At 43.7% G+C, this 17646-nt stretch overlaps 1 protein-coding gene across 14 annotated transcripts in view; it reads left to right on the top strand.

Moving 5' to 3' along the window:
• The window catches only part of celf5a (cugbp, Elav-like family member 5a), a 192266-nt gene extending 174933 nt beyond the window's left edge, over positions 1-17333 (top strand). For 2 of the 14 annotated variants that reach the window (XM_030432850.1, XM_030432849.1), the window contains exons 7-12: positions 1111-1255; positions 10177-10419; positions 10682-10768; positions 12429-12572; positions 15360-15523; positions 16016-17333. In XM_030432850.1, coding sequence (XP_030288710.1) covers positions 1111-1255; positions 10177-10419; positions 10682-10768; positions 12429-12572; positions 15360-15487 — 747 coding nt within the window. In that variant the 3' untranslated portion in view covers positions 15488-15523; positions 16016-17333. Of the gene's footprint in view, positions 1-1110; positions 1277-10173; positions 10420-10681; positions 10775-12428; positions 12573-15359; positions 15524-16015 lie in introns of all 14 variants that reach the window. The other 12 variants (XM_030432843.1, XM_030432842.1, XM_030432848.1 and 9 more) reach the window with 9 other exon arrangements.
• The last annotated feature ends 313 nt before the right edge of the window (positions 17334-17646 follow it).

Genomic DNA, 17646 nt, shown 5'->3' with positions numbered 1-17646 from the left:
CTCTATTGCTCTTCATGCGTGTTGTGCGTATGCATGTGTGTGTCCTGTGCGTATGAATAAACACTCCATGGGGCTGATACACAGGAAAATAGTTTCAGCTCTAACTTCTCATGTGACGCTAAGTAGAAATGCAGCGTGAATGACAGGTCGATTGATTTTATCTCTTTGTTGGGGTGAAACTCGACCGTGACTGCAGTATTCTGACCAACATGGTGTGCTGCTCACATGGCCTGGAATGCAAGCTGCCAGCTACACCTGCTTTAAAAATAATGCTGTAATGACTCAGGGTCTGGGTTCAGTGACACCTCGAAAACAGAGTGCAGCTCTGCCTACCAAAGAACACAGTGTTGTTTGGCAGAAGTTTGCCTCTAAAGCAACTTCTCAGCGGCAAAGTCTGTGGTCATTTAGCAAAGTTCCACCACTGAATGTATTCTGTTTGCAAACTGCCAGCCCTGAACCAGGCCTAGTGGCTTATGACTAAATTATAAAACAAAGCATATCAGACTTCTGGCTGAACGCCACGCCACCAGCAGCCATCACTACAAATACATTGTAAGAAAAATTAGAGATGTGTCCGGGGAAAAGCAGAAGACATCTGTGGGATATCTACGCAGCCAAACCGGAGTTTTGTGAAGTTTGACAATTGTCAAGGGAAAAAAAAGCGTCGTACCACTTCTGCAAACTTTGCCTGTTTCCTGAACACAGAGATAATGTGCACATGTCAATGCCTTGATTTGTATGAACCCAACAGACAGCTATTAAATCGTTTCTGCAGCTGGTGACAGGCTTCCTGCTGGGAGGATAGACAGATTCACTAAACATAGGTTGACAGGCTTCTTTTTTCTTCTCTTTCTTTTATTCCGCTCTACTTTCTCTGTACTTCCCATGCACTATCCATCCATCAACCTCAACATACATCCCTCCCTCCGTTCTACCCTTGCTATGTTTCTGCCGTCTTTGTCCGACTCCTTTCCAACTTACTATATTTTTCATTACCATCTGTCCTCCCCTCACCTCTCTCGCACCCCGTTCTCCCTCATGCTCCCTCGCACACATCCCCCCCCCCACCCTACATTCCTCCACCCAACTCTCCGTGTCCCTCTTCTTTAGCTCATGCAGCAGCAGGCAGCCATCATGGCAGCAAGCCACGGAGGTTACCTCACGCCCAGCGTGGCCTTCCCCACCACACAGATCCACCAGATGGGGGCGCTCAACATCAACAGCCTCCCACCCACCCCCATGACCCCGGTGTCGGGTGAGTTTCATCAAGCCCTGGGTGAGCACTTGGTTTCATTCCCTTTCCTCTTGCAATTGTGTGTGTGTGTGTGTGTACATTGAGGGCGATGCAACAAGCGGGGTCCGTTGTATGCTTGTGTCGGTGTCTGTAAGTGTGTGTATGTGAACATGTCGTAGGTCAGCTTGTGTTTTTTTTTGATAGCGTCTGTGTGAATACGTTCGTGTGTGCGTTTGAGTGAGAACAAGGAAACCAGAGCTGCAGCGAAGGCCAAGAGGAAGTGGGCCTGCTTATCGGTAATCCAGAGTTATCCCACCAGAGAAAGAGACACAAATATGGAAAAATAGATTCAATGGGATTTGCATGTTTATGCTGTTTGTGAATGCAGAAGATATTTGGGGATAGTGGCAGCAGAAAGAGGGGGAATATCAATAAGTAAGTTTACAGATAAGGCGCTAATTTCCCAGTAGTATTTTGACCTTGCGCTTTGAAGCGCTCGTGCATGATCTGCATGCGCTTGGTTTTGTTTTCCATAACAAACAGCTCCTATGCAGATACATTACAGAGGAAAGGGAAGGACTTTGAAATACCTACCCACTGCATCGCATTTGCTTATTCAGCAGCGCTTCATTTTCCTTGAGACAGAGGAAACTTCAAGATTCTCCGCTCGACAAAAAAGCACGAGCCGAAATAAATAATACAGTATCCAAGTCTTTGTTGTGCCTCGCTCACCTACTTTGTCAACACTGCAGTATTGAGTTTTTTAAGGTGATGACTTTGGTAACTTTAAGCCAATCACTGTGAGCGAGCGAGCGCAACAAGGACTATTTTAGATTTTTCTTCATAGCCATCATAGGGATTCAACTCCCTGCTACAAACTTGCTGCGCCATATCAAATTCTCTCTGCAACCGAGGTTCCTGTGGGGAAGAAAAATATTCTCTTAAGTTGGTATTCTGTTCACTTCTTCACCCACAGGCACAAAGAAAAGGACAGTTTTATCGTACAGCTCCTGTTTGGCCCGGGCTTTACTTACAGTCAGTCGAATTAAAATGAAACGGGAAAAGGCGACAGACCAGGGTTGGAAATCAATGCGTCAGGACCCTCATTATTAATCACACGTGTCTCCCACCTCAAGCCAAGCAAACACATGTACGCACACACGGTGAGATGATGGAACATGCCAGTGGACACACGTGCTGCATGTGTGCAGTACATCCGCAAGAATTTCCAACATGGGGCAATATATCCAGAGAAGAGGCCCATTTGTCAAATATTCACGTTGATGTTTTTCGGTGCAAAGTGTGCACTTTTGGGCGGGCATAATCAATCAGAGACAGTGATTAAAAGTGGAGCTCCGTCTTGCTGAGAAGCCTCTTATTTTGATGGGCAAAGCACTGACAGTGTGGCAATTCAGATCTTTGTGTTCTGCATGCATACCTGTAGTTTGCAACACAATAGTGCTGATGAAAGATAGTGCAACTGTATTGCAAGGGTGTGTGTGTGTGTGTGTGTGTGTGTGTGTGATTGTATTATTTGTGCTGCTTTTGTGTCCTTTTTTTTTAAACTGTAGCCTTATTCTTAAGTGAAATATTGCTGGATTGTGTCAGATATTCAATAAAAGACGAAACAAAAACCACTTCTATAAAGGCAATTTCGTATCACTTGCCAACGCTGAGATCTAGGAGCTTGGCTTCGGAAAAGAAAAAGTACATTTGTGCTTCTGATTCGGGGACATAGAAGAGCGAAGAGGAAGAGAAGCGAGTGCCTGTACATCTGCGAATCAGACGTATGTGAAGCAGCGCCATTTTTATGCGTTTGGACACGCTTCTGTGTGAGCTACAGCTGACTGATCACCTTTTATTATTGAAGGAAATATATTATTCATCCTTGAGAGAAAGCATGGCTTTCGTGAATTTTCAAGAGCTATCATAAATATGAACTGCTTTATTTCCCCCTTTCTTTCTTCATTCATTAATTTGAGCGTGGCTCCCAGCAGCTGCACGAGTGGAAGTCTAGCTTGCTGCTTTGGTGTACGCAGCTATTTTCTCCCTCTCCCTTTTCACACTTGTGGCTATGACTTATTTAGAGTTCATTGAAGGAATACATAACATTACTGGCAAGGCTGTCTGTATAAGTAGGCCAAGAGGCTCTGACACTACTGAGAGATTGTAGGATGTCTGCCACGAGTCAGTGGAATAATTCATTGTAATATCAGAATCTGTTTTTAGGGTCCTGGAGCAGAGTGCTTCTGTGCTTTGACAGAGGTGTAATTTATGCATTAAGTTGTCTCATTAACCAAATTAGAGCTCTAAACAAATCTATAAATTCTGGCATTTGCCAGCTGTGGCAAATGTACAAAAGCATGAAAGGTAGAAAGGTTAATGTCCCCTTTCCTTCTAAAACGAGAGCAATTGCCTATTGATGGCTCGAACAGCACCTCTCTGAATTACACACTCTGCTCTGCATTAACATAAAGCTCCAATAGTAGTCACCAGATGAAAAAGCCTGCCTAATCTTGGGGCAAATGTGTGACCTTAATCTTTTATTTAAATGATCGGTATAACCTCTGCTACATGGAGAAAAAAAAAAAAAAACCTTGTTTGTGACAGGAAGTGGAAGCACACAGAGGCTCAGAGGTTAAGGGTGTTACTCTGAAAACAATGAGACATCCATTTGATCAACAGATGCAAGGCATTTAAGCTTGATGGTGCATAAGCCGTTTGCCAGATGGTTCAGCTGATTAGAGCATGTATCCTTACAATGATGCATGATGATGCTTTTTGAAAATAATGTTCACCAGGTGCCGCTCCCTGAGCGCAGCAGAAGAAATAAAAGTTAAACAAAAACAAGGGAGAGAGAGGCAGAGCCGGGGAAAAGAAAAACAGGAAGAGAAGAGACGAGGAGATAAAGAGGGCGAGGGAGGAGAGGAAGGGAGAGGGATGCAGATCCTGCTGGGTTGTGCGTGGTGAGGAACACACGAGTGTCAAGGATGCTTTGTTAGGATGTGAGAAGTGTGTAATCAAAGTCAGTCTAATGTTCTGTTGCACGGTGCCGCTCTGCGCCGCGGATGTACATGCACAAGTACATATTACACAAAATATACTGCAGATGCTCCACAGTGAGAGACGACCCACTCACAGGCGGGCTGGATGTGCCACGACTCCCCCGCTGGATTCAGGCATGGTTACACCATTAATGCAGAGCACCGCCTTGGTGACAAACACCATGAGACTAATGAGCTGTTTGACATAGTGATCTTTCTCAATGTGTGCACCTGTCCGCCGCGACTCACCCGTAGACGGTAAACAGTAAACATTTTAGATTTAATGGGGATTTTAGAAAACAAATGCCAAGGCGAGGTAAGGTTAGAAGTTAATTTGCCAAAAATCAAATCAAATAAAACGGCACTGCAGGTTGCAACGCAGTTCTGTAGTCTTAACAGAGCCAGATGAAACATCTAGGGAAAAGAACACCGGTGTCTAAATGATGGTGTGACCCTCTCCATCTCACTCTAGCTCCTCTCTTTAAGGTTTTTCCTCTTCCCAAGATTGCTTTTACAATAATTCCCTCTTCAAGGGCAAACATGCTCAGGTTCACAAAGGCCCACTGTCCCTCTGAAGTTTTCCCCCCCTTTCAGTTTAAATCAGGCCCATTGCATCAGAATCATAACAAATCCCAGGAGCAAAAGCAAAGAGGTACGCCTGCTCGTGGCGCGCGCGACGCTTGCCTCTCGGATGGACCGAATTTGATTTGTGTAAGCAAAAAGCTGAGCCTCGCACGAGCAGCAGAGCTTCGCGAGCCGCCCAGCTGGTCTGCTCGGGGATCTGGAAAGCCAGGCACATCGGCGTGGTCAATGCATTGTGTGTATGTGAGACTCGAGTGACGCAGACAGCATGAGAGGCTCAGTCGTGTGGAAAGTTGTGTTGCCCGACATTGTAGTTAGTACTGAAGGTTAATGGTCCAGGTTTCTCAAAGTCGAATCACAAGACCTCATTACTTATCACTGTTAATATTGTATAAATGAATTAAGATGTATTTTGATTCGTCCATGTGTCGCTTCTTCCACTCCCAATACTTCTTAGAACTTTCTTCCACGACACTGCAGACCTGTGCGTTATAGATTGTGGCTCCATCTCTCCTCACAGCTTCCACTTTTAGATGATTAGACGTTTGGTGCTTTGCAGGTGCTACGCATCGTCACTAGCAGGTGGCTGAGCTCTTCATTGGATGCCGATCATTGATTTAGTTAATGTTTTTCCTCATGAACAATGTGGACCTCAGTCGTTTTTATTTGCTTCCCCAAGTTTTTATCTATTCATCTGTTGAGGCAAACCTCCACCTCAGCCATCAGCCTTCATGTTAAATGGCTGAATAGTGAAGGGCTGCACGACACGGAAAAATAAATAGATGTAAAAGATCATATCGTGGCTCCTTTTGCAGATATTCACGGTTTTAGTGAGAACCCACATTTTGGAATTTCATTTTCTCAGAAATATAAAACAAAAAGTTTGACATTGATTCTTTTTTTATTACATGCGTTGTGATAGTATCAGGGTTGCCAAGAGAAAACCTCCATAACTGACGGTGTCATGATAGAAATGTCCGATTGTGTCGGTTTATGTGAATGCCCTCAGTGACTACTGATGATGTATGAGGGTTTTGAAGGTTTGGCCCATTTCATAGGGAGGGATTTCAACCACTACCCCTTGTAACTAACACAGTGCTGAGGGGCAAGAGGGCATTAAACAACAAGGTCTAAATAACCATGACTACACAAGCAACAAACAAAGTAAAAACGAACATTGTAGCAGAGTTTTTTCCTGGCACCAAATCGGGCAGTGGTGATAGGTTAGTCACCGCCACCGTTGGCAAAAAAAAAAAGTTTGATTGGTCATTTCTTGCGGTGGCCTGGAAAATCGGCGGTAGCATCCACCTCCAGAATTAATATGCAGGAAAAACCCTGTGTAGATGTTATTAATTAGGAGTTTAAAACCCTCTGATAATCTGTTTTCTTCTGTGTGGGTGTGGTTCGAGCAGCTTCTGATTGACAGAGACCTTTCAACCGAGCAACTGTCATTGGATTCTGGTGGCAGAAAATCTGTGTTCATGTAGGAGTCCATCAGGCAGTCAGTCAAGCAGACTGACATGAGAAGTTTTCAGGGTGTAAAGTGGAGTGACTATACATCGTGTCCTAGATGACATGATTGGTAAGAATCACTCATTATCCAACGCAGGGCGGACGACGCCTCGGTCGCATTCAAAACTGTGCTTTGCAGTTAAAAATGTCACAATGAAACACGTTTGTTTTGGAAAATGCATTTTATTCACTCCACAAATATTTATTAGCGATCCAAGGGGCCATTATTCAAAGTCGCATAGTTGTCTTGGTATCTTGGCTGGCGGAAAAAAGGTGCCCTTCCCATATTCAGATTTATTATTCAGACTTTAAGGACCCGACAGACATTTTCTCTTTGAGTCTAAATGCATCGCATTTTTTAAATCAGTTAGATGAAAGCATCTGTTTTGAGTGCTTATTGCTTGCTCCAGTGAAAGACAGTCCTTGTGCCGGTAATGACTGCACTCTCCAGTGTGGGTATAGCGTTCCTCGTTGATTTGAATGTATAATTAGCATAATAAATACTTCTGTCGCATTTGAAGACTTCTTTTTCGTGAAGCAATCATCGGCTAGGAGCAAATCAACAGTTTTCCCCCCCTTCTACCTAACGGCCTGCGTGATGAATATGAATTCCGCTTCCACAACATAAATATACAGTATGTGACACACACACACACACACACACACACACATATATACTGTTTAGCAGTGCAGACTTCTTTCTCGCGGTAATAAGAATGGAGAAGTGATAGTTAAGAGCTCGGCGTATAGAATATGTAATCTGCCGTCCCATTGCTTTGTATTCGCCCACGCCGGAGTGGGGAACAACATGTCATTATTACAGGCCAACACGCGGCGCGCACACACCGACATGCCACGTGTGTGTGTCTGCAGTATTGTGTGTGCATTGTAAACAGGCTATGAATACAATTTTCCCACAATGCAAAAAAAACCAAAAAAAAAAACCCATGTGTCCACTGAGGTATAAAATGAAAATGTCTTGTTATTTTCTAGCTTAGGATGGTAGGAAATACTTCCCCGTTTCAACCGAGGAGAATATTCTCAGGGCTGCTCGTGGTGGATATTGCACCTTTGTGACAGCGAGGATAAAGATAATGACTCTCTCTCTCTCATGTAATCATTGTTTTATTGGCCGTGGTGTTTTCTTATTGTCATTACCACATATCATGTACCCATTATGTTATTCAGTTCGTGTATAATCCAGCTGCTTTACTACAGTATTCAATTTAGCTTGCTGGTGGTTTAATGTGCCTGAAGACGACTAATCCTCAAGTCTAAATTCTAGGTATTTGAGTATTTCTTTTTTTGCGAAACTTTGAAATACGTTTTACTCGACCACGTTACCAGTTACTTTTTGATTTTCAAATTCTCACACCCTTTCTGTCTAGTAAAAACCATGTGTCACCAAACGCATCAATCATGCGAGAATCCTTTAGCAAAATGTAAAGTTTCGAAAAGGAAAAAATGGTCATTGTCTGGAAAAAAAAAAAGTTCCCTGTCAGTGTATTACTGTAATAGAAGACGTTTTTGGTTTAATATTACTGCTGCATGAGCTCACTTTAACTACTTTACATTCTGTTGGGTAGTTTTATTTACAGCAATGCATCATATTCTGATAATATCGACACACTTCTACTTAAGGGTGCAAAATGTAAGAATTGCTGAGGCGATTCAGGCTCCAGCAGCTAAAGTGGCACGAGAACAGAACGGGTCAGGACTAGCTAGCTGGTTAGCATGCTAACTTCTGTAGATATTTTTGCAACACAATACATAGATGACTTTGTCAGAGCTGTGATTTCTTTGCATTCCATTGATAATTTTAGTGCATTTTTGGTGATTTATGGCACAAGTAAGTATTTGAATGCTGGTCTTTTTACGTGTAGTGGAAAAGGGTACATTTGGTTAGAGGATCTGAATACTTCTTTCACCAGTGGGTGCTGTGTGTAACTGTTTCATAGCTGCAATATCAACGCTGTCTTTATTACACGTATGATTCTTGTGCTCATTCCGCCCCGTGACATTTTCAGTATGATAACCTGACTGGACTCACTGGCCCCAATCTGTTATTTTCTGTCATGCGCTCTCCTCTACAAAAGATGTCACGTCACACTGCTGACCCCAGAGCTTATGTAATTGCATATAAGTTGGTCCACACCACCACCTACTACTACCGCTGCTACTCCTACTATCACTACAACCGCCGCACGCACATGTGGACGCGCACTCCCACAGCACTGCTAAGCCTTGGAAAATGAATTTGCCTGATGATGGAGAGGGTGCATTATCCGGCGGTACAGTAGAGTGCGTGTGGCCCGGGCAGACTAGCTGTCTCTAGCCCTCAGAATAGGAGCGGCGGTCTCCTGGGTCCTCATAGGAGAATGGGCTGAAGCTGCAGTCTAATTCATCACAGCTCCGCAGGAAACATGCAATCGTGGGGAGGCTTCGTGGGGGGAAAAAAAAAAGGAAACCGATGCAAAAGACACAACAGCTCTCGCCGGACCAGGGCAATTCCCCTGGTCACTGCAGTTGCTGGCCTGACTGTCAGCCTCCTCATGACTGTAATGCTGAGGCGGGGAGAGGAGAGGGTGAAGAAAAGGAGAGAGAAAGTGTAGGTAAAGGAGGATAAAGGCAATTCCATACGGATATGTAGATGATATTGCTCGGTGGTGGGAGGTTTCGGCATTTGATGTACAGCATATTTACAGTGGCATTAGCATAAATCTCAGGCGCGCCGTTGTGTGTATACTGGATGTGATTGTTTACCCTATCTGGACCACCTCTCGCAGGAGGCTTCTTTGCTCAGGCGCCAGGTTGCGGGGATATGGCATGCTGGAGGGGTTTCCGTGACAACCTGGGCTTTTTCTGTCCAATCAGGGGGCAAGGGTTTTCCAGATTGAGAGGTGGTCCTCAGGGGAGCTGTACTTCAACGAGCTGGGATGCTTTGCCACGGAGCGGCCCCCCTTTTAGAGAGACCATCACACAGTGAGATTCTGCTCAGAATGGGTACTTTGATGTTCCCGGCATAATTGGAAACACTTTCCAAAGGAGGGTCTTTTTAAAATGCATTGAATGAGAGAGGACAGGGAGCATCCAATTTCAGTTCCACTCATGAAGCATCCTGCAACTGCCTTTCAGGCGTGTGCCGTACACAGCGCGTTATGACCCACCCATTTGTCAAACTGCCAACTGTTGTTATTTCGTCTTTTTTTTTATGATGTGTAAAAGTAAGAGGCATCTTTGTGTTTTCTTTTTTTTGCTACCGGCTCGTTCAAGCAGATCTCCCTCTGTAATCTCCTTCTATTTAGTCCAGATCTTTTTTCCTTTTTTCTTCTTCTTCTTTTTTTTTTTTTTTTTTTTTTTTTTTTTACCCTCTCTCAGAAGTTGCATAGCGGTTTCATCATCTTGAGCAGTAGGAGCCAGCGGGGTATCGCACAAACACTACGGACAGGCTCATTTTTCACAGGTTGACTTCCCGGCTCTCCTGCAGGATGTGTCACGACTAACGGCGGATATGTGACAGACTCACGTCGCACCCGTGTCCTTGCATTAGAGACGAGATGTGTGTGTGTGTGTGGGAGGGGTGTGTGTGTGGATGGTGTTTTTGTGCAAGTGTTTGAGCGTAGATCTGCCTGTGCCGGGGTACACGAGCAAGTGATTACTCTCTGTACACGACATTGAAAGCATGTCTCTGTGCACACTTTACCTACACGGTTTTTAACAGCATCATGTAGAGCTGCAGAGTCCTTTTATTTGCGATCCAGTAACAGCGAACCCGTTTTTTTTGTTGTTTTTTTTTCCCAGCAGGCCTCAGTTCTCCACCAGCCAACATCACCACCTCCGCCGTGCCCAGCATCGTCACGCCCATCGTCAACGGATTCACCGGCATCCCTCATCAGCCCAACGGACACCCCGCTGTGGAGACTGTGTACACCAACGGCCTGCCGCCCTACTCCACCCAGAGCCCCACCGCCGCCGACACCCTCCAGCAAGCCTTCACCGGAGTACAGCAATACACAGGTGTGAGACAGGAATGCTCTGTTTGCTATGGTGAGATTTACAACACAAAACCTTAAATGCTAAATGTGTGTCAGCCACGGGGCGATAACCACTGAATGAGCGTCAGGCTGTATGCATCCCGACAAGTGTGGGACAGAAACATCACAGAGCCTTTTGATTACACATGTTCTGCTTGCGTGATCGACCTTAAGCATCCTTGACACCATTTCTCCGTGGGATCCCCCATTTTTTTTTACACTCGTTTCCCCCCCCTCCTCTCTCTCTCTCTCTCTCTCTCTCCGCCCCTCTGCAGCGATCTACCCAGCCACCACGCTGACTCCCATTGGCCAGACACTGCCCCAGCCACCCCAGGTCATCCAGCAGCAGCAGCAGAGAGAAGGTGAGGGTGAGAAAACATTATTACTTTTTTTTACACTTTCACACACCTCATCCCATGTAACAGACATGTAAAAAAAAAAAAATCATATTTAAAGAACGTGAGTCCGAGAGATGAGTATTACTTTAACACATCTCATTCTCTGTAACAGATAAACAGAGTAGAACGGTTGAGAGAGCAGTTAGCCAGAAGAGCACGAGGACGATAGAGCGATGTTTGTGAGACTTTATTATACTGTACATCTTAAAAAAGTGCCTTTTTTAAAGCAAAAGTAATAATTAAAGCTTGTATGATAAAAGGCCTCAGCGTGAGAATTGCAGAGCTGCAACCCAGATGGAGAAAAACTCAAATGTATGAAAATATAAAAAGTAAAGTGTAATGTGGAAGCTGACTGGAATATAAAGTAACGCACGGTGTGATTTTCCACGTACGTGACTGGCAGGTCCGATCAATAATGATACGTTCAGGCTGTATTGGACTTGTGTAATTCTCAGTTGGTAATTAGAAGGTTATTGGCTACGTCTTAAATTGAAATTTTGGAAGTAACTGTGTCCGACAGCAGGTGTAAAAGTATGATTGAATGTCACAAGAAGCAATCAAGCCCTCATCATATGAAAGACAGGTTGACATGAAAAAAAAAAATCTTTTCAGTAGTTTTCTAAGTCTTTTTTTTATCAGTTTGCTCAGGTGAATCCATGTTGATTCAAAAGCACAAAAGAAAACTCACGTTGGTATACGTTCTCAAATGAAATGGGGAACGAAGGACAAAATCAACACTTAAGAGGAACAAACTCCTCCAGCCCTCCACCTACTCAGTTTGCCACTGAAAATAGTCGAAACAGGTCCTGTGAAGTGAAATAGCTTTTTTAGATTTCTCTCAATTTTGGCTGTTGTTAAGCGTGGGCTGTTTGCTGATACCCCAGAAAACCTCCCTCTTTCTCACAGCGATATGCTGGCAGGAATGTGACCTTTGAAGAGGTGAAGAAAATTATTATTTAAACATCATTTATAATGCACATTTTCAGGTTTGGATTTTTATTCTGGGTGTCTACTAGAAAGGGTTTACATGTTTCCATTCTTTTTCTCATACTGTCTACTGCTGCAGCACCTCGATTCGCTTTGGCCGTGCTGGGGACACGACTGAATTGTTGTAACATAACAACTTTACTGAAGCCCTGAAGTTACTTTATACCTTCACAGTATTGATACAACACCTAGACCTGCTTTATAAACTTAAAAAGAATGACAGGAAAATAACTTTTCCGTTATATGAAACATTTGGTGGGGTGATTGCTTTTGCAGCCCACTGATCGAACTACAGATAGTCGCTAGTTGAAGAACATGATCTATCATCTGGAGTTAGTCTTTCATATTCTCATCTAATCTGAAAATCTGGTTAAAATTAAAATAGAAATATTTAAATTCCCTCTCAATATCTGCATAGCATCAGCAAATCAAATAATAAAAAAAAACTTTTCAATTAGTTTTTTTGTGTGTGTGTGTTTAAGAAGAGTTATGCTTTAGCACTGATAATGTCACAGACGGTCCCGAAAATCTTTTTTCCTCTTATCTTGATTTAGTCAACATGAAAGACCGCGTAGATCAAAAATGACAGATTCACAGCTCTCAAACGCTCTCTCTCCGTCTCCGTCTCTGCATCCAGGTCCCGAGGGCTGTAACCTGTTCATCTACCACCTGCCACAGGAGTTTGGAGACAACGAACTCATGCAGATGTTTCTGCCCTTCGGCACTGTCATCTCCTCTAAAGTCTTCATGGACCGGGCAACCAACCAGAGCAAGTGCTTCGGTGAGTTAGTCACTAAGTGAAAGATGTCTTTATAGGAATGTGTGCATTTCTGCTGACTCCTACGTAGATACAACTTTGGATGTTTAATTTAATCTGTTGGTTGTTCCTTTTTTTAGCCACTGACTAAAACATAAGTCAGGATGCACAGGCCTCTACTGAAACGACTTCACTACCGATTTGAATTAATAGTTTTTAATGAAGTTTTTGCACAAAACAAGAGTTGTTTTTGCAGATCTCCTGTAGTTTTGCAGACATTTGTGGGTGCTGTGTTAAAAAACAACAACTCACAGCTGAGGTGTGAAGCTTCGCAGTGTTAAGCTACATTTTCACAATAATGGGAGATTTATTTTCATATTCTGCACCGAACAACATTTGTTACAAAAAAAAAGGTTTTTTTTTTTTAGGTGCTGTGGATTTTAACGATGTTAGACAGCAGCCAGACACACAGGGCCGAATGATCTTACCCCTGACTGACTGACCTGAATTTGCATCTTGATGACTGTTGTGTTTTCGCGTCAGTGTGTTACAGAAGGAAAAAAAAAAAAAAAAAAAAAAGGTGCTGAACACATCGCTGCAGAACTAGCGATGATGCAGTCGATCACAGCCCATGTCCTTGTTTCTATTTGGCAGCTGTGTGACCTGGAAACCTCAAGGTGCTGTATCAGCATCCACATCACCGTTCTGTAACCCCAATATCTGTCAATACCCTCGCTGCAGAGGCTGATTCACACACCTCCACGCCTCCCCGTCCCATTTAGCTCCGTCAGCCTACACACAGCAGAAAGCCCCGGGGCTTATACAAACTTTGAGGAGGCAGGCAGGGGGATGGCGGCGGGGGGTGGCGGGGGGTGGAGGAAGGCAAAGGACAATTATGGATCAGCATTTGTTTTCACTTCAGGGAACCGCAGAACCCTGGGCAAAATTGATCGCCCGGTCCGGTCTCCCTAGGGGGACTTAATAACATATAAATTCATGAAAGAAGAGCTATTTGCAGTATTGATGTACACACTATGCATTTACAACATAATGTTAGGCCTGGGGAAGGAGGGAGCACACTGGTGTAATTAATCTGGAAAGGAGAAAGAGGGGATAAACTTAGATTGATGGTGTGCAAAAGACAGGGAAACAGAGAGAGAAAGCACTTGTAATGTGTGACAGGACCGAGCAGGAGGGCTTAGAGCTCTAAGCCTGCGCCTCGTCTCCATCTCATCTCTCCGCTCCCAGCCCGAATGTGTTAACCTGATGGCGGGTTAGGAGGTCACCTCCTTTCCCTGCCTCCATACTGTCTTCAGACTCGCACTCAGCCCCCTCCTCGGCGCAGCCCAGCCTTCACCCTAATGGGCCAACCCGGAGCCGAGCAGGCCGGCGCAGACATCTCTCCCAGGTGGCCGTGGACGTGGAGAAGCTCCCGCTGTTTTTTCACGGGTCATCGACTGTTCCTAATGACACCACAGACACAGGGGAGCGCATCAAGCAGGAGACACACTCCACTGCAGTTTCTGGTCACTGAGTCCTCAAGGCTTTTATTTTTACACATGATGAAAACAGGATGTTCAGCATGGATTTGAGGAGCGGCGCATCTCCGAAGACTTGTCCACTCACGATGAACTATGTTTGCTCTTGTTTTTTCCGCTCGAACCACTTCACGCACTGATGGGCGAAGTCGTGTATTTTGGGGGCTTTTGAGGGGTGTGAGAGGAGTTAGATTAAGGAGATTAAGGAGTTAAAAACACAGCATTTTATCCGGGTGCCCCGATCGTTTTATTGACTAACGATTGAACTCGAGTCTACTCATCTGATACGGATCACAGTTTGGATTACACAGGTTTTATACTTCAAGTAGAGTTTTGATGCACTTGTACTTGACTTCTACTTACTATTTACTTACGTTACTTTTTTCGATTCTGATCATTCATAGAAAACGAAATCAGCAATTAAATGTAAATTAGAATGCAACTATATACATTGTACATACTTGAGTATAATTTTGAGGTAAATTAAACTCAGCATCAGTTTTTCAGCCTGACAGCCCCCTTCAGATTATTAGTGAAATGAGCCTTTTTATGCTTCTCTACTTTATAACACTGGACTTTTGCTTGTATTTCTTTCACTGCTGGTTGCCAGTATTTGCAATTTCTTCTTTGTTACCATAATTTCATAACAAACTAAACGATTTATATGAGATGAGCGATGATTTACATCTCCTTATGATGCAATAAACCCTCCAAAAGCTGCACTTGCATCCTTTTCCTAACCCCTCAAACTCCGGATGCCTCCCTCCCCTCCCCTCCCCTCCCCACCCCTACGTGCCTCGGTGAAAGATCACACACCGGCTTGATATTACATCTCTTCCAGACAAAAACTGTCTACCACCAGACAGCATCACAAGACTGATGCCCTCTGACAGTTACACTCCCATCACCTGTTGCACCTGGAGCCCCGAGTTATTTTAGCCGCCGCGAACAGTTGATGTGAAACCGTGCAACACAATACCAACACACCAGCTGTACTCTCCAGACATATTAAACTCCTGTTTTTTTAAAAAAAAAAAAACAACTTTATAGCACGCTGTCACAGGCTCTGAGCATTTGGGCGCTGCCTGCCTCAACAGCACCATCTAGGCTCCGACACTGAGAGATATTCCTTTATGCCTCTCCACCTGTTTTTTTTTTTCCCGAGCAGTCTCATCATCTCTAGATTATAGAGTTCTTCATATTACATTAAAGCCTCATAAGTGTGTTCATTCTCAATCAGGCAAATCTTGCGCTCGTGTTTGTTTTTTCCCAGGCTTCGTGAGCTTCGACAACCCTGCTAGTGCACAGGCAGCTATTCAAGCCATGAACGGCTTTCAGATCGGGATGAAGAGGTTGAAAGTCCAGCTAAAGAGACCGAAGGATGCCAGCCGCCCTTACTGACACAGCCTACTTTCAGTATTCATTGCAGCAGCACAGGTGAGCCCCCCGTCAGAGCCTCTCTCTCCCCCACCCCCACCCTGTCACTGGTTTCGAGATTTAGATGCTCGACAGTGTTTCTGTTGAGGCTGAAGATTTATCTCTCCGGTCCCTAAGAGTCCGGCATGTTGATGTAAGAGCTTATAGTTTTCTTTAGTATTGAATTTACCTTCTGTTCAGTCGGTGTGAAGCTCAATCGTTTTTAATGTCTCTGGAGATTTCCTGTCCTCACTTATAGAAACTATAAGGCTTGATTTCATATGCGGCACAGCAGGAGGATTAATTATAGGAAAATCTGTCATCACGGTGATTGACAAAGATTGATTGGTGTGCCACTGTGGGTTAGCTCTCTCCAGACCATTACACTGATATAATAGAGCCATATTGAACTGTCCAAAGTTTAAAGAAATGGATCTTTGGAATGACAGTTTAATGAGCAGTGAGATCTGAAAATTGCCTCTCTCCCCCCCCCCCTCTTCTTCTATTTTTCAGGTTTTAGAGGACACATGAAGTTATCTCGGAGGAGTTAAACTTTTTTTCTTTGAAAAGCAAAATATGTTTTAAAAAAATCAACACATAAGGAATTTTTTGAAGACATATCAGCATTTACTTATGAAGATATAGGTTATGGCAGAAGATAAGGAAGGAGAAGAAGAAGAAGAAGAAGAAGACGTGAAAAGAGGAGGAGGAGGAGGAGGCGCTTCACCGGGGGACTTAACAGTAACAGATGGCACAGTGCAAGAGCGACGCGAAGAGAGAAAAAAAAAAAACTGAAAAAAGATGTGACGAGACTGAACAACAGAACTTTTTTTCTTGTTGAGACTTGAATTGTTAATTAAGCAACAAACTAACAAACAAAAAAGCAGCAACAACAGATAGATTTCTATATACATATTATATACACATATATATAAGGAAAGAGACGCTTGTGGCTTTTACTGTACTGGACAAATGAGGGTTAAAACTTGAAGATCAAGAAACACAGTGGAAAAAAAAGGAGCTCATTCTATACGTCCACTGACAGACTTTCTTTCTCTTTCCCTCTTTCTCTTATTCTCTCACCGTCTCTCAGCAAGCGCAAAGCTATGACTCTTGGAGGTCACTGAGGTTTCCATTAACAACAGTAGAACTGCAAATCTTTCACCCCTAAGGGACCAAAGGACCAAACATTTTTATTGTTCTGAACAGTAATATATAGTATTAAATGATACTAATACTAAAAACTACTACTAATAATATTACAAGTTAAACTTAAGAAGAAATAACTAGCTTCAGGTTGAAAAAAAAAAGAGGAAAGGGGGTTTTAGTTTCTTTTCCTTTTACATTTATAGCTACTGGGTTTGAGGATATTAAAACAAAACAGAAAAAAAAAAATGTATTAAAAAAAAAATAAAGCTATACTAATTTTTAGTGGCGTAGAATATGTGGGATAGACATTGATTCGGGGCATGTTCAGATATGTTCATTTTGCCATTCATCGCTTCACCGCAGCATTTCATCTCGGAGGTGCGATCTCACCGAAGGACAAAATAAATAAAAACTCTTCTTGTTAGTGCCAAAAAAAAAGTGACACAAGAACAGCCTTCTCGAGCCAAACGTGACCGATCCAAGGTTTTTTTTACAAAGCCATGCAACGCCGTCTTCTGTCCCCATCAGCGCGCTAAATTGAGGGCCACAGTAATTCCATGTCATCATTAAGGCCTTGATATTACAGATAATCTGACCATAAAGCACTGTGGTAAAAGTGCCACCCGGCTGAGCTGGAGACGCCGCAGTAAAAGAAAGGAAAAAAAAAAAAAAAAAAAAAAACGTGGCAGCATCTGTAACTGCTTAATAAAATATACAAATGAGCCTGACAGCAGTTGTAAAAAAAAAAAAAATTCCATCGGCGTGTCACAGTGGTCCCTGCCGGGTCGTGCCCTCTCCCGCTGCCAAGCTCCTCCAGCTGCTCTCAGCAGGCGAGAGCAACACTTCTCTCTGTCTCTCTCTCTCTCTCTCTCTTCTTCTCTGTCTCTCTCTTTCCTCACCTCACCTCACCTCCAAGTGCCAGCATCTCTCTCTTTCTCTTAATAGGGGACCGTCAGCTCGCGGGGGCCCGGGCGCTAACCCACAGCATAATTAGG

The sequence above is a fragment of the Sparus aurata genome, chromosome 11 (assembly GCF_900880675.1).
Source record: "Sparus aurata chromosome 11, fSpaAur1.1, whole genome shotgun sequence".
In the NCBI taxonomy this organism is placed as follows: domain Eukaryota; kingdom Metazoa; phylum Chordata; class Actinopteri; order Spariformes; family Sparidae; genus Sparus; species Sparus aurata.
The sequence above is the reverse complement of the archived record's forward strand: the minus strand, read 5'-3'. Positions and strand labels throughout refer to the sequence as shown.